Genomic DNA, 22,142 nt, shown 5'->3' with positions numbered 1-22,142 from the left:
GGAGAACTGGACAGCAACATGCAGAAGGTGGAAACTAGACCACTTTCTCACACCATTCACAAAAATAAACTCAAAATGGATAAAGGACCTGAATGTGAGACAGGAAACCATCAAAACCCTAGAGGAGAAAGCAGGAAAAGACCTCTCTGACCTCAGCCGCAGTAATTTCTTACTTGACACATCCCCAAAGGCAAGGGAATTAAAAGCAAAAATGAACTATTGGGATCTCATGAAGATAAAAAGCTTCTACACAGCAAAGGAAACAATCAACAAAACTAAAAGGCGACCAACGGAATGGGAAAAGATATTTGCAAATGACATATCAGACAAAGGGCTAGTATCCAAAATCTATAAAGAGCTCACCAAACTCCACACCCGAAAAACAAATAATCCAATGAAGAAATGGGCAGAAAACATGAATAGACACTTCTCTAAAGAAGACGTCCGGATGGCCAACAGGCACATGAAAAGATGCTCAATGTCGCTCCTCATCAGGGAAATACAAATCAGAACCACACTCAGATATCACCTCATGCCAATCAGAGTGGCCAGAATGAACAAATCAGGAGACTATAGATGCTGGAGAGGATGTGGAGAAACGGGAACCCTCTTGCACTGTTGGTGGGAATGCAAACTGGTGCAGCCACTCTGGAAAACAGTGTTGGAGGTTCCTCAAAAAATTAAAAATAGACCTACCCTATGACCAGCAGTAGCACTGCTAGGAATTTACCCAAGGGATACAGGAGTACTGATGCATAGGGGCACTTGTACCCCAATGTTTATAGCAGTACTCTCAACAATAGCCAAATTATGGAAAGAGCCTAAATGTCCATCAACTGATGAATGGATAAAGAAATTATGGTTTATACACACAATGGAGTACTACGTGGCAATGAGAAAGAATGAAATATGGCCCTTTGTAGCAACGTGGATGAAACTGGAAAGTGTTATGCTAAGTGAAATAAGCCATACAGAGTTGCAGAGACTGCTTGGGATTCTTTCTCTCCTTCTCTCTGACCCTCCCCGGCTTGTTCTCTCTCTTTCTCTCTCTCTCTCAAATAAAGAAAGAAAGCGAGAAATGATGTATTAAAGATATATTAGAGTTCTGTTTTATTCAGATGAGCATGGTTCTTCAACTTCCACAGATGATTACTGTTAGAGGAATCTAGGAACTGCCCTTTTTTATACTATTGAATGAAGGTTTTTGTTTTGTTTTGTTTTGTTTTTTTGTAGACTGTTATTTCACCTGGACAGGAAACATGGCTTTAGATTATTACAATTATTTCATCATGCAGAGTGGGAAGAAATTTTGGTGTAGGATTACTGGTAAATGAGATGGTTAGGATTCTAAAAACTTTTTATTGAGAAAATAACAGCCTGCTTTAGAAAAGATAATGTACAAAGTACATATTAAAGTATTAATATAAAATATTAATACAGAGTATCCTCTGTTATGATGTTGTGGGTTTTTTTTTTTAAGTTTATTTATTTATTTGAGGTGAGGGGGAGGAGAGGCAGAGAGAGAGAGGGGGAGAGAGAATCCTAAGTAGCCTCTGCATTGTCAGCACAGAGCCCAATGCAGGGCTCAAACTCACAAACTGCAAGAGATTCTGCCATGAGCCAAAACCAGGAGTCCAACGTTTAACCAACTGAGCCACCCAGGTGTCCCTATGATATTGTTTTTAAGCTGAATAGCCAATAATAGAATTTTGGTTCTTACTAATTTTTCTATGTAAATCTATCAAAAATGTGTTAACCTAACTTTTTTTACAGATTGAAATTGTCAAAGAAGAATTTAATGAACATTTAGAAGTTGTAGACAAGATTAACCAGGTCTGTAGAAACCTACAATTTCATCTAAATAAAATGAGAAGTTTTGAAGATCCTCCTTTTGAGAAAGAAGCTAATATTATTGTGGATAGATGGCTTGATGTGAGTGACAATTTAATTCATTAAAAATTCTCTTTGATAACAAATCGATCTTCTCTGTTGTATCTTTAGTATTTTTATCTAATTACAAAGTTCAAAAGGGTTCATTGTAAAAATGTTCAAATAATATAAAATTTATGACTTAGGAATTATTAATTTTACCTGCAGAGTTAGACGCTACTAACAAATGGGTCTATACACGGAGATATAAAAGCACATATGCAACTTATTTAAAATAAAGTAGTTAATATATTAACCATTCATGCAGGATATTCATGCTCAACTATATATTTAATACAGTTTTGGTTGAGTAATAGTTATATTGTTATGAATTACAAATTAAGAATTTGTGTTATATTTTCATCTGAGTTTTTAAAAACACCTTTAATTTATTGTGGGTTGGAAATTAGGAAGACGTTGCTTTTAGTTGCCTGTAAGTGGCAGCAAAGTTTTTTTTTTTTTTTTGTGGAAGAAAGAACTATGTTATGTGTTAAAGCACATTTTTTTGTAGTTGATAAATAAAGCAAATTGTTCAACAAGCAAAGGCAAATTTTTATTTTAAAATAATGTGTGACTGAAACAATGGTTTTCATACTTTTTTTTTTTACCACTAAATGTGTTATTTCTATTTTTTAATTATGGCAGATAAATGAAAAAACCGAAGACTACTATGAAAATCTTGGTCGAGCTCTAGCTTTATGGGACAAGCTTTTTAACTTAAAAAATGTCATTGATGAGTGGACTGAAAAGGTCCTTCGAAAAGTGGAATTACATCAACTGACTGAAGAAGAAAGAGAAAAGCTGAAGGTAATTTAACAGATAAAATGTATGCTCTTCTTGTACACAGTTGACATTGAATATTGAGCTTGCTTTCTTGAAGCAGCGTAGAGAAATCACCAAGAAATGTTTTATTTCTTTCATTATCCCTTGAGTGGGACCGCAATTCTCTTGTTTCCTTTGATATGTAGGAAGATGTTAGCAGGTATTATTAATCTGGGGTTCACAGACACCCGAGTGGTTAGTGGATAAAATGACCTTATATGGGAAAAATTGCATCTTTACCTTTCTGAATGTCTAACCAAAATATAATGTGTTTCAGTTATGAATATAGTCCACAAACATAGCAGGATGAACATTGTATGTGACTTTGTTATCAAGAAAGTCACAGGTATTTGGGGGTCATTATCTAGTTGTAACTGTTACCCTTTTCACTACTTTGAAATTATGGCTGTTAGTAGGGTCACTGCTAGATCTTATTATTTAAGGTATTAATATAGAAACATCCATATTACTATAGCACAAGTTATTTTTAATACTTTGATAACTGTAAGTCAATATAATTGTTTTCCTTTATATTTCTGCATAATTTATCTTTTGTTTTTAAAATATTATTATGCATTCAAAAATAAATAAATAAATAAATAATAAAATATTATTATGCAAAGGGTCCACAGGATTCACCAGACTATCAGAAGCATTGTATGGTATAAGCAACATTAATAACTCCTGGAAGACACCCCACCAAATGCATAATTGTTCCCAAGTGGGAACCCCTGTCTCAGGGGTTGGCAAATTTTTTTTTTTTTTTAAGCGGCCAAATTGTAAATATTTTAAGCTTGTAGATCATTTGGTCACGGTTGTCACAATTGATTAATGCTGCTGTTGTAGCATAAAAGCACTCAGTCATAGACGGTACATAAATGCTTGAAAGTAACTGGGTTCCCATAAAACTTTATTTATAAAAACAGACTACCAGCCCTTAGACTATTAACCCCTGATCTAGATCATGATTATGAGCAACCTTCATAATTTGAATCAAGCAGTCTCTCCCTCCGAAAGATTAGAAAAAAATACCAGGCCGAGTATCAGAATCTTTATAGAGCTTCTTCTTCTTCTTTTTTTTTTTTTTTTATGAAATTTATTGTCAAATTGGTTTCCATATAACACCCAGTGCTCATCCCAACAGGTGCCCTCCTCAACACCCATCACCCACCCACCCCTCCCTTCCACCCCCCATCAACCCTCAGTTTGTTCTCAGTTTTTAGGAGTCTCTTATGTTTTGGCTCCCTCCTTCTCTAGCCTTTTTTTTTTTTCCTTCCCCTCCCCCATGGTCTTCTGTTAAGTTTCTGAGGATCCACATTAAGAGTGAAAACATATGGTATCTGTCTTCAAAAAAGGCTAGTTTTTAAAACAGTAATCTCAGGTTTTGCCATTTGGAAAGAATTTGTCTATTTTAACACTAGGAAGAATTTTTTCTAATTGTTTATATATTATTCATTTGGATCATATAAAATCTCTACCTTTGTAGATCAGAAAACATTCAAATATTGGCAATTATATGTGGTCCAGTGTAACAGAAAAATGTATGTATGTGCACATGAAGCCTTTACAATATGCCAGGTCTAATGCTTCCCGTCTCATTTTTTTTCCTCGAATCTTTGTTATTTTATTCATTCTTAAATTCACATATCCACTTTTATACACTTGGAAAAGGTTTCCAGAAAGTGTAGAGATTTACAAGTTTCCTGTGTATATGATGATAGAAATTATGATTTTCTAGGTGTAAATGAACAAGTTCCTTAAAAATGCCTTGAAATGCAGATTGTTTACAACTTTGAAGTTACGGACTGTAAACTGCCAGCCTGTGAGCCAAATTCTGGCAACAGTGTGTGTGTGTGTGTGTGTGTGTGTGTGTGTGTGTGTGTGTGTAGTGCTTGCACATGTGCACGTGCACATGCGGGCACAGTTTATGTGTACAGATGTATGACATGTGATGCAGGCACTGCATTCTGATATAGCACAAGCCTGGCCCCTCTCTGTCGTCTTCTAGCTGGAATGCTTTGCTCAATTATAACATTTTCCTGACTCATAAAGCCACTTGGGTTTGTGACTCCCAGGACTCATTCAAAAAACAAGGGATTTGGGGAAATCCAAAGTTTCTCTCGGTTTCTATATATTAATAATCATAATCATGAGTACCAGAAAATAAGGTATAAGATAAAAAGGTATTATCCACTAATATTATGTTTTAGGAAGACTTACAAGTCCATGAACAAAAATCTTCAGAGTTTTCTAAAAGAGTGGCTAAAATACAGTTTCTCCTTCAAAGCAGCGAAACGCCTCTTGAATTGCAGGTAAGAGAATTTTTATTTAACAGTTGCAATCAAAGCACTCTGAAGTAACTCATGTCCATAAACCGGAATTCTAAATCTTAAACCTAAAGTAAAATTAGGGGGTGCCTGGTGGCTCAGTCAGTTAAGCGTCCAACTTCGGCTCAGGTCATGATCTAATGGCTTGTGGGTTCAAGCTCTGGGTTGGGCTGTGTGCTGACAGCTCAGAGCCTGGAACCTGCTTCAGATCCTGTGTCTCCTTTGTCTCTGCCCCTCCCCCACTTGCACTCTGTCTCTCTGTCTCTCTCTCTCAAAAACAAATAAACATTAAAAAAATTTTTTTTAAATAATTAAAATTAGGATCATTATTTAGTTCATCTTTATTCAATTCCTATATTTATTAAGTCCAATTGAATTTTTAATACTTGGCATAGTTCATTATGTTTGTTTAGAGTAAGTATGTATTTTTTTATTGTTTTATTAACTTATTTCCAGGCCTCTTGTGTGGAGCTGGAGATGTTGTCATGCTTCTGTTTGAAGGAAAGGGTTTCCTCTTGAGTGTCCTTTGGCCATAAGGAGAATATGACTCGTGTGATTCTGTGTTTATTAATGGCTAGATGGAGGAAGCAGGGAGATGGACCAAAGTGTGATTTTCTGTTGTGTGAAGAGATTTGTTACAGTTTTTATTTAGGTAGAACACATGGTGGCTGAGTATGAGCTCTGGAGTCAGACTTTCTGGGTGAGGTCCCAGCTGTGTCATCAGCTAGCTTTATGATCTTGGGCAAGTCAAGTTAGTTAACACTCTAAAGCCTGAATTTTGTCCATCAAGTGCTTACCACAGTGCTGTTGTGTACATAATAAATGCTCAATAAATGCTGGCTATTTACTTTTCTGTATTTTTTTAAATGTTTATTTATTTTTGAGAGAGAGTGAGACAGAGCATGAGCAGGGGAGGGGCAGAGAGAGAGGGAGACATAGAATCGGAAGCAGGTTCCAGGCTCTGAGCCGTCAGCACAGAGCCTACGTGGGACCCGAACTACAAACCGTGAGATCATGACCTGAGCCAAAGTCAGACGCTCAACCTACTGAGTCATCCAGGCGTCCCAATTTTTCTGTATGTTTTAATACATTTTCAAATGAGTGCCATGAGATGGTACATCAATTGTTATGCTAGATAAAACTTGCTTTGGGGGGGGTAGGATTTTCAAATTAGTTTATTTTTAAAGTTCATTTATTTATTTGAGAGAGAGAGAGCAACCGAGGGAGGGGCAGAGTGAGGGAGAGTGTATCCCCACTTGGGGCTTGAACTCATGAACCGTGAGATCATGACCTGAGCCGAAATCAAGAGTCAGACGTTTAACCGACTGACCCATCCAGGCACATTTCCCCCCCAACCACCGCCCCCCCCCCCACCCAGCCCACAAATTAGTTTTTTAGAACAAAGACCGAATGTCAATCTCAGTTTTTCATGTTATTCTTTTTTGAAACAATTTAAATTGTATCAGTGATGTAGAACAATGAGGAATTAATTCAATGTCTATACTCATTCTCTAGCAATGCAGTTGTCTTAAAATCTAGTGAAATAAATTTGTTAATTTGACTTCATATATATCATGATTTCAGGTCATGGAGTCCTCTGTTTTAAACAAGATAGAAAATGTAAAAATGCATTTAACAGGAGAATCCAACTGCTCTGCGCTCAGTGGCCATACAGCTGAGCTAAGGGAGGATCTCGACCAAGCCAAGACTCAGATCGGAATGACTGAGTCCCTGTTAAAAGCCCTGTCTCCTTCCGACAGCTTAGAGATCTTTACTAAACTAGAGGTATGTCCCAGCTGCTTCTCTTCTGTGGTTCAGATTTATTTTCACACTTATTTCTGATGGCTTTGGCCTCTTGAAGTTAATGAAAAGTAGTAACTATTCAAAAAAATGAAAGTTGGGGGAAAAACCTCAGAAAAACAATTTGTGTTTATTTAGTTGAATTGCTTTGAGGGCAGTAATTATTTGATGTTAATTTGTGTTGCAGTATACATTTACCGGCTAAGATAAAGCGAATCCACTCAATAGAAAAATCATCTAGGTTTTTACAAAAACAATGGAGATCTATTCTACTATGTGTAAATTGAACGCATTTTGAGATTTAATGGTTGTTTGTTTATGTATTTAGGAGATACAACAGCAAATCCTACAGCAAAAGCACAGTATGATGTTACTGGAGAATCAAATAGGTTGTCTGACTCCTGAACTCTCTGAATTAAAAAAGCAATATGAAAGTGTCAGTGATTTATTTAATACCAAAAAAAGTGTTTTGCAAGATCACTTTTCTAAGTTATTGAATGGTAAGTTATTGAATAGTGAGTTATTGAATGGTGAGCGCATTACTGTTTTTTCTGGGAATCTTGAAGTATGAATAAATATTGCGAACATGAAGGCTTATCTAAACTTCACTGAGAGATGGTTGCAGAGATTCTATTTAAGGAAAAGGATTTATTTATGTACTTATTTATTTAGGATTTATTCACATAAATCTTTTGGGGGGAAGCACTCACTGATCTATACGCCTATCATATAACATCTATTTCTTTCAAGTCCCAAATCTTTATTTCATGAAGGAAGGTCACCAACATCCTCACATTCGACCTGCTCACTGTGGTGAGTGAGTCTGGCGATGTGCCTGTGAGCAAGCTGTCCCTACGAGTGTCTATGGGGGTACTGTGTGCTTGGAAAGGAGGTCGGGTATAGAAAATATACCATAATTACTTTTGAGAAGTCAATTAACCTCAAAATTGGGCTTCAACTTATTACCACCTTACACAGTGACTTGTTGTACCCACGTTATGTGAAGCGAGTTTCAAAGCCTCTCACTTTAACAAGGGGTCTAAAGTCTTCCTTGAATGGATATAGCTTCTTTTGTTTTTTCCTACAGATCAGTGCAAGAACTTTAATGACTGGTTTGGCAACATTAAAATGAACCTTAAGGAGTGTTTTGAATCATCAGAAACAAAAAAGAGTGTGGAAGAAAAGCTGCAAAAACTTTCTGTAAGATATATGTAAATTTTAATCAAAATTTATCAAAGCTAACATACTAGAGACATAGAACTGTATTTAACTAGATAAAATAATAATTACTTTGACTTGCTCATTTCTCTACATAGAGATAATGTTTCCAAATAACCGACTTTTTCCCAAATTTTTGAAACTCCATATTTACAGGGTCAGGGTGCAAGGCACTTAAGCAATTTCTGTTTTCACACCTGTTCTAAGATGCTGTTTAACAGGGTGTACTGGCAAATCCGGTTCTGGTAAAATCATATTTCATACAAAATAAAGGCTTTGCCTGATGTGGACTTGGATGTCCCTTTACTTTTCCTTTTGTTTTTTAAGTGTTGGTTTTTTTGTTTGTTTGTTTGTTTGTTTTTTTTGTTTTTTTTTTAGTATTTACTTATTTATTTTGGGGTTGGGAGAGAGAGAGAGACTCAGACCCTCAAGTAGGCTTCCCACTGTCAGCTCAAAGCCCAATGCCGCACTCAAACTCACAAACTGCGAGATCATGAGCCCAAATCAAGAGTCGAACGCTTAACCAACTGAGCCACCCAGGAGCCCCAAAGTCTCTTTACTTTCTTGAGAGGGGTCTCTTGACTTTCTGTTAAGTTTTTTCTGAGTAACATTTCTTTTAACAGTCTCATTTGGACTTTCATGTAGCTGGTCGGAGGGTAGTGGAGGGCAGCTTGGAATAAAAGGTAATGTGCAAGCAAGCATTTAAAATGCATATGGCACCTTAAATCTTCATCACTTTAGGCTAGATTGTCTAGTACTTTTAGGGAGGGTTAGCCTTTTGTTTTTTAAGCACTATTTGTATGATTTTATTTATTTTTATTCTTTTAATTTAAATCCAAGTTAATTAACATATGGTATAATAATGATTTCAGGAGTAGGATTTAGTGATTCATCATTTAACTTATAACACCCTGTGCTCATCCCAACAAGTGTCCTCCTTAATGCCCACCACCCATTTAGCCCATCCCCCCACACAACACCCCTCCAGCAACCTTCAGTTTGTTCTCTATATTTAAGAGTCTCTTATGGTTTAACTCCCTGTTTTTATATTATTTTTCCTTCCCTTCCTTTATGTGCATCTGTTTCATATCTTAAATTCCACATATGAGTGAAATCGTATGATATTTGTCTTTCTCTGACTGAAGACTGTCTAGTACTGTAGTTTGATGATGAGTCATGCTCTCAAGCTTATGAGTGGCACTAAGTATTCCTTGTTTGATTCTTTACTTTGCTGATACTGTTCTTTATTGGTAGAATTGCTTTCTTCTTTTTTAGTTTAAGTCCTGACTTTTTTGTCGTTGTTGTTGCCTTTAACTTTGTCCGTCGCATGGCCTTAACAAATGATGCTCAAACCTTGAAACACAAACATTGAAATAAAATTCTTATTTGGACAGAGTTAAATAGAGAATAGCCTGTGTAGTTTTACATGTTGATTACCCGAGTGGAGCAAGTATTTAGAAGCTGAGCAGAGTCGGGAAAGAAAAATGCAGCTTCCCCAGTCTTACTCCTACTGACTTTCATGAACAAGCATTATTTTGCTTGATGTCATATCCAGCAAGTCAGATGGAGACACACATTCTACAACTAATGTAAATTATCTTTTGGTCATTTGCCATTGGCGCTAGCCATATCTCCGTAGCTTTTCTTTCGTATAGGATGTTAGAAAGGTGACGTGTCTATGTACCAGCTTGGAAAAGTGCTACAGGGGGGTAGAGACCACACTTCAGCTTGCCAGTAGAGCATCACTGACTTTCTGTCTTCCTTAAGGATTTCTTAACTCTTGAAGGAAGAGGCAGTAAAACACAGCAGGTGGGAACTGTACTAAGTCATGTGAAGAAGCATCTGCCCAAAGCACATGTTAAGGAGCTTCACAGTTGGATTATAAATCAAGAAATTGAATTAGAAAAAATGGAGTCCATCTGCCAGGCACGAACAAAGGAGCTGAATGCCTGCTTGCAACAGCTACTGAGGTAGGAAGTAAAGGTGATAGCTAAATAACATATGTTTCTAATGATCTCTTTACACATTTTGTGCATCAGTACAGGTAGCATGGGGATGTACAATACACACAAATTTCACAAATAAAATATACGTTTTCAAATCTAAGTTTGACCCTAGGAAGATAGAAGTTGAGAGAATTCTTCAAATTATCTAATATGGCAGTAGTTCAGGGGACAGTCCAAAAAATGTTTTGTTTCCTGTTCTTTGTGATATGTTTGCGTAGCTTGTTGCTTTATAGAATCCTACTATATATATTTTTTTAACATTTATTTATTTTTGAGACAGAGAGAGACAGAGCATGAACGGGGGAGGGTCAGAGAGAGAGGGAGACACAGAATCTGAAACAGGCTCCAGGCTCTGAGCTGTCAGCACAGAGCCCGACGCGGGGCTCGAACTCATGGACCACGAGATCATGACCTGAGCCGAAGTCGGACGCTCAACCGACTGAGCCACCCAGGCGCCCCTATAGAATCCTACTATAATACAGGCTACTGTTGTTCAGATTTTAATGTTGCGAATTAATTCTTCACCAAAGAATAAAAAAAAATGTAGTAAAAGCCTGATTGGTTTACAAAATCCATGCCAACCTTCTCTTCATAGAAACACTTTTTGCTTATTTTATATTCTAACATATATAATATTCTGTTAGTCTCCAGGATGACCACAGAAATCTGAGCACATGGTTGACCAGTCAAGAAGAGAAATGGAAAGAACTGGAAAAACCAGGAGAGAAAACTGAGCTATTTTGTGAAGCTGTAGCTAGAAAAAGGTATAGCTAATCCTGTATGAATATATTTTCTGCCAACATAGTTTCTTACATGCTATTGTGGCTCCTCTAAACTTTCGATGATGTTTGGAATTTTCAGGGAACAATTTGAATCTATGGCCCAGCTGAACAATTCTTTGAAGGAATATGGGCTTACTGAAGAAGAAGAAGAAATAATAATGGAATCAACACATTTGATTGATAGATACCAGACATTTTTGAGACAATTATGTGAAATTGATGAAGAGGATAAGTTACCTCCTACAGAGGACCAGAGCTTTAATGATCTTGCACATGATGTAATTCATTGGATAGCAGGGATTAAAGAGTCCCTTATGGTTTTGAATTCATCTGAAGGCAAAATGCCGCTTGAGGAAAGAATCCAAAAAATAAAGGTATAACTGTGGAAAGTAAATTTCGGAGGTCAGAATGAACTCTAATTTTTAAAAGATTTACAGGAAAACTGCAAAGATTTGTTTCTTAATGGAAAATAGGATTACTATGGAATGGCTGAGGACATTCAGATGACTGAGCTTACAACAGAGAAGAGCTGTGATGGATCTAAAATTATTTTAAGGCAGACAGAAGAGAGAAGGTGTATTCTCTCTTTCTAAGGGCAGTATGTATGGAGCTGTGGCAGGTGGGAGTTTGCTAGGATATAAAAAGAATTTATGTCAGTACAAAGACATATCCGCAATGTCAAGGCGGGGCTGGAGAGGAACTCTTCTTCAGAGCAAATATGTATGGTTCAAAAGGTTATTAGATATCGAGTACATTGCGTAGTTTATAAAGGTTATGACATGCCGAGGGGGTTGCAGAGGGCAAGGAACTCCCAAGCTCCTCTAAGCCCACTTTTTATCTAAGGAGAGATTCAATAGGCTTTGGTAGTTACAAATGCAGGGGACAGAAGCCCATGTGCTTAAAAGGAACCCAGAAGGATTGAAATCACAATCGAAGCATTATTACAGGAAGAAATGGTTCTGAATAGTGAGCTGTAAGAGTTGGTAAGGCTTACTGAAGTAATTGGAATCATTTGGGATTGTACGTGAAAGATTTTCCAGGGGAGGTGAATCTGGAGTAGTATTTCCAAGAAGGGAGGAACATGATTGTTAGAGCAAAGGAGGGAAAGAGAAGACCAGGGAATGGGAATGAATTATGTTGTAGTGGAGAGAGACAAGAGTTGACATGGGGCACTGAGTTTTCCTGTGGGAAGCCCTAAGTCTCATTTTGGGTGTATAAAAATGTCTTGTTCAGGTTGTTTCCTTAAATAATTCAGTGGATAGAAAGAAGGATTTTCCAGGGTCTTTTGGGCATATAACTTATTTGAAGGCAGTTGAAAATCAAGAGGAGAGCAGGAATGCAGCAAGGGCAATCTGACAAATACTTAGGGAGAACCAATTCTGTATAATGTAAGGAGGTATCATTATCTTTTGGGCAACGTAAAAAATGAAAAGGTATTTCTGAAATCTACTCTGCAATTGGAATCTAAATAGAATGTTTATAAATAAAAAGGTATCATATGTACTTCCTCTAAGGAATGCAAATGAGATTCTAAGATCTTTATTTACTTTAGGAAATCATTTTACTAAAGCCTGAAGGGGACGCTAAAATACAGACCATCATGAGTCAGGCTGAGAGCAGCAAGGCTCCATTGGCTCCAAAGACCCTTACTGATATCAAGAACCAGTGGGACAACACAATCCATTTAGCCAACACGTATCTAAGGTAAAGGACATGCCTTCACTTTCACGCCTTTTCATTGCCCGGTGAAGCCATAACAAGTATGTTTTGTCTGCCTCCTGGGTTTGGATATAATATCTGTTGGAGAGAAAGGCACTAATGTCAGGGGCATTCACAATGTCAGAGGCAGAAATGAAGATGAATAGTTCGCGGGATCAGATAGGAAGCACTTGCTGTCATAACTCAGTGACAGTGTTTACTTTGGCTGGTTCATCAACCCGTGGAGCTCTCGGTAACAAATTAGCATTGTCTCCCATTCTACTTTCAACACTCTGCTTCTTACCAAAACCCCCTTCCCCCAGACAATTTCAGAGTCAGCATGGTATTACTATAGAATAATTATGCCTTTAAATATATATTCCAAGAGAGTCTTAAGTGTGTAAACATTATAAATGTCCGAATTCGGTGGATGTAATTCTGATGAAAATTCTTAATTCATATCACATGTTAAATAATATGTTTTACTGTTTAGTGGAGATGTGAATTTTAGATCTTTTCTAGGAAGACAAGCAGATCAAAACTAAATTTAAGCATAAACTAGTTAGTTGGTTGATATACTGAATGATTATTTGTTTTACTTACATGAGCAAGAAAAATATAACGTAATTATATTTAAGCACAATAAAAACTGAAATGGTTTATTTTATTTATTTTTTTTAATATATGAAATTTATTGTCAAGTTGGTTTCCATACAACACCCAGTGCTCATCCCAAAAGATGCCCTCTTCAATACCCGTCACCCACCCTCCCCTCCCTCCCACCCCCCATCAGCCCTCAGTTTGTTCTCAGGTTTTAAGAGTCTTTTATGCTTTGGCTCTCACCCACTCTAACCTCCTTTTTTTCTTTTCTTTTTTTTTCTTCCCCTTCCCCATGGGTTTCTGTTAAGTTTCTCAGGATCCACATAAGAGTGAAACCATATGGTATCTGTCTTTCTCTGTGTGGCTTATTTCACTTAGCATAACACTCTCCAGTCCCATCCACGTTGCTGCAAAGGGCCATATTTCATTCTTTCTCATTGGCACGTAGTACTCCATTGTGTATATAAACCACAATTTCTTTATCCATTCATCAGTTGATGGACATTTAGGCTCTTTCCATAATTTGGCTATTGTTGAGAGTGCTGCTATAAACATTGGGGTACAAGTGCCCCTATGCATCAGTACTCCTGTATCCCTTGGGTAAATTCCTAGCAGTGCTATTGCTGGGTCATAGGGTAGGTCCATTTTTAATTTTTTGAGGAAACTCCACACTGTTTTCCAGAGCGGCTGCAAAAACTGGAATGGTTTAGAATCTAAATTATTAAGTGTTTGTTCTCAGGTCAAATTATGTGACAAAAATCTATTTTTTTAGGAATGCTGCAAATAATTTCTGATTTGGTTTCTGAGCTAACCTTAGTGCTATTTAGAATGCTATATTGCCAAAAGAGTCATTGGGAATAATTTATATTAGTGTTATTTTAATGCTTTTTATTGTAATGTATGTTATACTATAATATGCAAAAAGCATTCCAATTTCCTAAGTGTCATTTCTAAAATATTTTGTACAACTTAGCCATCAAGAAAAGCTTCTACTAGAAGGAGAGAAGTATTTGCAAAGTAAGGAGGATCTGAGATTAATGCTCACAGAACTGAAAAAGAAACAAGAAGTGGGCTTTGCTCTGCAACACGGTTTGCAGGAGAAGAAAGCTCAGTTAAAAATTTATAAGAAATTCCTCCAGAAAGCACAAGATTTGACATCCTTGCTAAAAGAGTTAAAATCTCAAGGAAGTTATCTCTTAGAATGCACTAAAAATCCCAACTTCAGTGAAGAGCCTTGGCTGGAGATAAAGCATCTACACGAAAGTCTTCTACAGCAACTACAGGTGAAATGGTCAAAATAAGTTTTTTAATGATTGTCATAATTATGCACAAGTATGTCATATTTGTATATGGAACCATTTTTTGTTCTTCTGGTAAATCAAAAACTTTTAACGTTTAATTTATCCTTTTTAGATACAAATACTGACTCTGTAAGGATAGAGAGCTCAATCCAGTCAGTTTTGCTAGAGAAATCCAGTGGCCATTATTTGATTATTATGTATTTTTTTCTCATCCAAGTTCCTATTTTCAAGGGCTAGAAGGGTTAAGATTTAAGTATCTCTCTGAAGGTGATGGTGTTGAAGTTATCCATGCATCCACCTATCCATCCATTCATCCATCATCTATTCATTGGAATAGTTTACAGGTGACCCATGAACAAAGTGGGGGGCTAGGGATGCTGAGCCCCTCCTACAGTTGAATATTTGCATATAACTTTTTACTCCCACCAAACTTAACTGCTAATAGCCTACTGTTGACAGGAAGCCTTACAGATAACATAAACAGTTGATTAACACATATTTTGTATATGTATTATATATCTATATTAATATATGACATGTATATTATATATTACCTAAAACATATATTACTTATAGTAAGTTAGGGAAAAGAAAATGTTATTAAGAAAATCATAAGAGGAAATACATTTACAGTACTGTACAAGCTCTGTGATATGTGGATCCATATAGTTCAAGTTCATGTTGTTTAAGGTCAGCTATATATTCATTATTCTTTATAAACCTTATCAGTTTCCCTCCCTTGAGTGGTCTGCAGTAAAAGAGTTAAGAGATAAATGTCAGCTTGTCACAAGGGAATGTATTCTCATAAGAGAATTGTCTGTAATTCTTTGCATATGGGAAGTTAGATCAATATAAGGATTATGTGGGTAAGAAGTCTTGCTTATACAGATTGCAGGACGTGTGCAGGGGTAAAGAGATACCTACTTGGCTATAAATTATTTAGTTTAATAATTGCTACTTTTCTGATGAGGTGTGGCCGCCTTATTTTCTTATTCCAGGAAGCAGACCTGAAGATGGGTTTGTTCTCGAGTTAGGATTCCTTTTTCCTAAGACACAATGTTGGACTTGAATTCTTAGGAAAGGAATCTGAGGTTAGGCTGATCTCATATAGTCTCATTTACAACTGTGGGTATTTGATTTTACTAAGAAGGATAATTAAGGGAGCTGCTTTATTATGGATGTTTGTGATTTGATGATATAATTTGAAGCCTTTACATTTTGTAAACCTCTTGAGAGGTAAATTGTCCTTAGGAATGAAATGAAGGCCAAGAAGCATGTGATTTCAATAAGCCATTTGTGGGGGGTGGGGAGGAGGAGATTTTACATGGAAATATCTCAAATACTAAAACTTTACTTAAGAACTCTGGACAATTTATATGGCCCTATTCCTGTTTCCAGATGAAACTTCATAAAGCAAGTGTTTATGAACAATTTAATTATTTTCTGAGGGAGGAAATTCAGAGACATAATTGGTGAATTGTCAATGGTTTTGTTTTTAGGGTTCCGTGCAAAAATTGGAAGGTCACGTTCAAGAACACCACTCATACCAGGTTTGCGTCGCAGACCTGAATACTACATTGGACAATCTCTCCAAGGAACTTGCCAGTTTTTCTGATAAGCCTTTGGATCAAATAGCAATTGAGGAAAAACTGCAGAAACTGCAGGTATTAAACAGTGTCCAGACACGAGGGACATGAAAACAAAATCAATATTAATTACGATGAACAAATCAGTGTCTTTGGTCAGAAATCCAGTTGTTATTCAGATAATTAAAAGTAATTAATTAAGGTTCTGGCCAGTCATAGAAAATGGGGATGTTCTTCTTTTTTTTTTTTTTTTTAATATTTTATTTATTTTTGATAGAGAAAGACAGAGCACAAGCGGGGGAGGGGCAGAGAGAGAAGGAGACACAGAATCCGGAGCAGGCTCCAGGCTCCGAGCCATCAGCACAGAGCCCAATGCGGGACCAGTCTGTACCTCCCGGAGATCTTTGTTTTAGAGCCCGCATGTGACCCCAGCAGATACTGACTAGTCAAAGGATGCGTAGTATGCAGCAAGACCAGGAGGGAAATGCTTCAGTTTCGCATTCTTTATCAGGGGCAGATGGGAGTTACAGAATTTGTGCCTTATTAACCTATATACTCACGCTGTAAATTAGAGCAGTCTCCAGATGTAAGGCTTCCAAAATCCCCTCCCAAAGTCCAATAGCACCTAGCCTCATACACTGAGGATCACACGTGCTTTACCCACGTCCTCAAAACATGTTCCTTGGATTCTCACTCTCTGCTTTGCCAACAAGCAGGCCTGCAAGGTGACTTCTAGAAGAAAACAAAGTAAAGCGGCTCTTTCTTTAACAGCTCCTTAACTGGAGATTTCATGGGGTGAGTCTCAGAGCAGCGCTGGTGGCCTGCGTGTGGGAATTCCTCATCTCTTTCTTTTAGGGATCTGGGAATCACACAAGCCTTCTCCTCCATAGCCTGATATTGTGACAGGACTACTTCCTTTTTTAACAGTGATCATTTGACAATATTCAGGGCTCAGCCATATGCAAGGCACTGTCTGGGTTCCACGGATACCGAGGAAAGTGTCAGACATGAGCCCAGCTCAGGCTCCTGCTACAAAATTAACATAGAACCTCTGATATAGACAGAAGGAATCTCAGAGGCCATCAAGTTCAGACCCCACACTTTACACGTGATAAGCTGGGTTCTGGAGAGATGAGGGACTTCCAGGGTCATCAGGTTAAATGACAGAGTAGGGGCTACAATTCAGGTCTTCTGACCCCAGTGGACAAACTCCACTGGGCTATCGTGCAGTATCTGTGGTTCAGCAGGTCCAGAAAATAACGCAGCAACTTCCCGTTCTCCGTCTCCCAGCTCCCAACCAATAGGCCTGCTTTTTCTTTTTTTTTTTTTTTTAATTTTTTTTTTTTTTTCAACATTTATTTATTTTTGGGACAGAGAGAGACAGAGCATGAATGGGGGAGGGGCAGAGAGAGAGGGAGACACAGAATCGGAAACAGGCTCCAGGCTCTGAGCCATCAGCCCAGAGCCCGACGCGGGGCTCGAACTCCCGGACCGCGAGATCGTGACCTGGCTGAAGTCGGACGCTTAACCGACTGCGCCACCCAGGCGCCCCTAGGCCTGCTTTTTCTTCCGTATTCTCTGACTCTGTGAATATTTCTCCCATCTCTCCAAGGTTCAAGTCAGAATCCTGGTTATCCACGCTTTCCCAGATCCCTCAATCTAGTCAGACACCAAATGTTGTCTCTTTCATCTCTGGAATATCTGTAAAGTTTGTTACTTCCCCAAGACCCTCATTATTGCCTCCTTAGGGCAGACCCTCAGCAAACAGGGGCTCTCTGCCTGCACTTGTCACCCTGTCTATTGCAACATCCCCTTGGCCGCGCCAGATCTTTCTAAAATGCAATCTGGACCTGTGTGTATTTGTTAGCATAGATCTTTTCACATTCTAATACAATTGTCTGTTTACTTCTGTGTCTCTCACTAGATAATAGGAACCTGATGGGACTGAATTTTACTCATCTATGCAACTTCAAAACCTATCATGATAGGGGCGCCTGGCTGGCTTGGTTGGTAGAGTGTGCACCTCTTGATCTTGGGGTTGTGAGTTCGAGCCCCACATTGGGTGTAGACATTACTTAAAACATAAAGGACAATTTTTAAAAAGCCTACCATGATAGGCTGGTTGAATGAATGAATGAATAAATGAATGAATGAGTGAATACTGTGTAGTCTATTAGGATAGTGACTAATAAATACTATCTAGTTCCCTTAGCAACTTTAAGTCTTAACTCTATTTCAATAGTAACATCAGTAGCTGCTATAGTACCTCAAATTCCATTTGAGTGTTGAGTTCTCAAATTAGCCTGATTTGTTCATGCATTTAGTAAATATTATTTGGGTTTCTGCTATATTTAAGATATTGCATTGGATAGACTGATTAAAGTTTTGCTCTGAATTTTAAATATTAACACTAGATTCATGTGGGCACATTCTAAATGATTCTTCTATTTTTTTCAATGCTTTGCACAAAGTAAGCCCTTATTTAGTATTTTGTGTAAAAAGGCTGTATCTTGAACAAAATACATACTTAACAAATATATGTTGACTGCCTCCAACGTTCTGGGAACTGTGTTATGAAATTTTCTTTGTTACTTCTTATAGACTTTTAGTATCTTATACAGTCTGTTGGAGGTTTTGATCTGGGATGCTACAGTGGTTTAAATCTTGCCCAAAGTTTTTTCTTTGTGATATGAATTGGTAAATTTATTATACTTTCCACTGCTGGAGAAGTACTCTGTGATTTCCAAAAGTCAATGAACTCTTGTGACAATGGAAATACTTTGTGTGATCATCTTTTCTCCACTTACAGGAACTAGAGAATAGACTCAGTTTACAAGATGGCACATTGGAGAAGATTTTAGCTTTAGCAAAATCCATCAAGAAAAATACATCTTCAGTGGGACAGAAGATTATTAAAAATGATATAAAATCACTTAAGTGTAAACAAAAGGATTTGGAAAACCGACTTGAATCTGCTAAGCAGGAGACAGAAAATTGTCTTCATAGCATTCTCCAATCAAAACGCTCAACAGAACAGAAAGAAAAGTTTAGTCTGCCAGGCAGAGAGGAGGAGGTCACTTGTGATGTGCAGGAGTCCACTCAGGACTCAGCTGTACTGGAAAAATTTGAGCAAGATTGGGAAATAAACAAGGTAAGTGCTTGTGATTGCCTCTCTAAGACATCGCGTCTGAGAAAGAAGAGGTATTGGGCTCTGAAAAGAGGGTAGTGAATCAAGCCTTCTGATTTCATAATTAAACCCTCAATGTGCTGGCTATTTATGATGCCCACTTGTAAAAAGAGCCCTTAGAAAACTGTTCAGGATTTCGGTGGTGCAATATTACTGTTTAGTCTGTTAAAATGTCAGTCATCAACTTGGGTTGATTATTCTCTCTGATATGTAATCAGATACCGTTTCTTGGGTCAAGAGCACAAAGGCAAATTAGAAAAGGCAAAAGAAAAGAAAATGTGTTCTACCCATTTTCTGAGGGAAAAAAAAAATCCAAGAGCCCCATTTTTTTTTTTTTTTGGTTGATTTTATAATGAAATCAGAGACTGTTGGAAAGGATAGGTTCCTTTCTTTTTCTTCTCATGTTAACCCTCTACTGCAAATGCATTTTTAAATGTTGTCAGATCGTTTGGTGTGAGAACATCAACATTCAGCCTCCTAATTTCCCCGGGGGAGAAGAAAGAAGAATGTTGTTTTGTTTTCTTTCTAAACCAAATGGGTACATTTTCCTGTGGCTCTTAAAGTTCTTTCTCATAGGTTAGAGATTGAAATGGAAAAGGCACAAAGAACCATCCAGTATACTGTATTTGAAAGCGTCTTCCTGTTAGGCAGCCTCTCACAATCCAGGGTCCAGTGGGACCATAGCAAAGATCAGACCATTCAGGCTTGAGTCCTCATCAGCTTTTTATGGAGTACGCGATCAACAGCGATGAAAAGAGCGTACGCTTCTTTTGTCTTCTTAAATTTTTTTTTTAACGTTTATTTATTTTTGACAGACCAAAGACAGAGAGTGAATGGGGGAGAGGGCAGAGAGAAAGGGAGACATAGAATCTGAAGCAGGCTCCAGGCTGTAAGTGGTCAGCACAGAGCCCAACGCAGGGCTCGAACTCACGAGCCGTGAGATCACGACCTGAGCCAAAGTCGGACTATTAACCAACAGAGCCACCCAGGCGCCCCTTCTGTTGTCTTCTTAAAACAGAAATGCATGGAAAATTATAGGAACCAGAGAGCAATCTCTAGAAATGTGTAAAACAAGGTTAAATGCCAATAGAGCATCTCTCTGGCCATGAGGAGGACTTACTAAATCCCACTTGTCATGTCAGACACGGTTAAGGAAAATGTCTTAAAGAATGAAGGGCCCATGCATGCGACTCTTGAGTTGTATGTATAAAAGAAACTCTTAACGGTATTTAAAGAGCAGTAGATAAGTAAAAAAATATATATAGCTGAGTGTTTTCTATCCTAATGCATGATGTTGCTAAAGGGAATTGCTTAATAACTTTTAAAATTAGCTTCTCAGACCCATTTTGGCTGTGAGCACCCAAAATTCAGTAGAGTATTGAAAACTAAAGATCATAATCCAATAATCAGAACTTTTATAGTTTATTAAGCTTTTACTTAATCTTTTTTTTTTTTTTTAATCATTTTTTTTTTTTCAACGTTTATTTATTTTTGGGACAGAGAGAGACAGAGCATGAACGGGGGAGGGGCAGAGAGAGAGGGAGACACAGAATCGGAAACAGGCTCCAGGCTCCGAGCCATCAGCCCAGAGCCCGACGCGGGGCTCGAACTCACGGACCGCGAGATCGTGACCTGGCTGAAGTCGGACGCTTAACCGACTGCGCCACCCAGACGCCCCGTAGCTTTTACTTAATCTTGAATGATGAGTTATTTATAATTTATGATGCTTCATTAAGATTTTTTTCCATTGAATCATGTAAGACAAATATATTCTAATATAAATTTTTATTTGTGATGTCTTCCATATGGTCAGAAGATTCATGTGTTTGTGAAGGAGGAAATAAGCTATTTTTTTAATGTTTATTTATTTTTGAAAGAGAGGGAGAGAGAGAGTGTGTGCACATGAGCAAGTGAGGGAGGGGCAGAGAGAGAGGACAGAAGATCCAAAGAGGGCTCTGTGCTGACAGCAGAGAGCCCCATGCAGGACTCGAACTTGCAAACCACAAGGTCATGACCTGAGCTGAAGTCAGATGCTTACCTGACTGAGTCACCCAGGCTCCCCAAGATAAGCTATTTTTAAAGGTAAAACCATTATAGAGGTACTTAAGTTTTCAAATAATTTTCACAGGTCTAGGATAGAGGAAACTGGTTTTAATTCTCTAGTAATATTTTATCATGATTACTTTTTACTCTTTTGTAACATGAATCTTTTTTTTTTTTTTTTCCCCTCTGAATGTGTGCTTCTTATTTTCTCCACTCTAAGTACTGGCTGTATTTACTTTTTTCTGTGTAACATTAGACTATGTAAGACCCAGAACAATTTTAACGTTGAACAGCTAGTAAAAGTGATCAAAACATGTATAGACACATATAAGATGAGGGTAAATTACTTAAGCAGGAATCTCTATATACTGAGTGCATAGAGCACATAAAAGCACAATTTACTGAATTATAAATGTAATTAATCAGAAACTCTTGTAGTGAAAACAAGCACTTAATTCATTAAAAACATCCACTGAGGCCTCTTTTGTACTAGTCATTCTGCTAGAATATGGGCATACAGTTGTCACAGCTTAAAATATAACACTAATTAAATATCTAATTAATGCTCACTTCACGTGGCTTTTTGGAATTTGGAAGGGCTTTTATCAGATTATTTAAAATCGTCTCCAGAAGAATTTTTAGGAAGTTTTTATTTTCTTCTCCTTTTTTCTTTAGTAAATTTCATGTGATCTTAGAGTTTTGTTGAAAGTATGATTGCACTTTTCAAAAATTGCCATTACAGCATGTTTATATTTGAATGCATTGCTAAGAATTTCATTTTAGGTGAAATTTAGAGGATAACTTAGATCTGGACCTTTGGCTGACTTTTTCTTTAATATCTAA

At 37.5% G+C, this 22,142-nt stretch overlaps 1 protein-coding gene across 1 annotated transcript in view; it reads left to right on the top strand.

Moving 5' to 3' along the window:
* Positions 1 to 22,142, top strand: part of SYNE2 (spectrin repeat containing nuclear envelope protein 2) — a 286,324-nt gene that overhangs the window by 97,199 nt on the left and 166,983 nt on the right. The window contains exons 32-44 of the mRNA XM_047079535.1: positions 1,774 to 1,932; positions 2,575 to 2,736; positions 4,962 to 5,063; positions 6,663 to 6,863; positions 7,207 to 7,378; positions 7,966 to 8,078; positions 9,864 to 10,066; positions 10,747 to 10,866; positions 10,964 to 11,258; positions 12,437 to 12,588; positions 14,156 to 14,465; positions 15,983 to 16,147; positions 18,879 to 19,220. Coding sequence (XP_046935491.1) covers positions 1,774 to 1,932; positions 2,575 to 2,736; positions 4,962 to 5,063; positions 6,663 to 6,863; positions 7,207 to 7,378; positions 7,966 to 8,078; positions 9,864 to 10,066; positions 10,747 to 10,866; positions 10,964 to 11,258; positions 12,437 to 12,588; positions 14,156 to 14,465; positions 15,983 to 16,147; positions 18,879 to 19,220 — 2,496 coding nt within the window. The remainder of the gene's footprint in view (positions 1 to 1,773; positions 1,933 to 2,574; positions 2,737 to 4,961; positions 5,064 to 6,662; positions 6,864 to 7,206; positions 7,379 to 7,965; positions 8,079 to 9,863; positions 10,067 to 10,746; positions 10,867 to 10,963; positions 11,259 to 12,436; positions 12,589 to 14,155; positions 14,466 to 15,982; positions 16,148 to 18,878; positions 19,221 to 22,142) is intronic.

Source organism: Lynx rufus, unplaced genomic scaffold (genome assembly GCF_022079265.1).
Source record: "Lynx rufus isolate CCGP_SWC_20201006 ecotype Redwood Valley unplaced genomic scaffold, mLynRuf1.p SCAF_17, whole genome shotgun sequence".
In the NCBI taxonomy this organism is placed as follows: Eukaryota; Metazoa; Chordata; class Mammalia; order Carnivora; family Felidae; genus Lynx; species Lynx rufus.
Note: the sequence above shows the minus strand (reverse complement) of the source record. Positions and strands in the feature narration are given on the sequence as shown.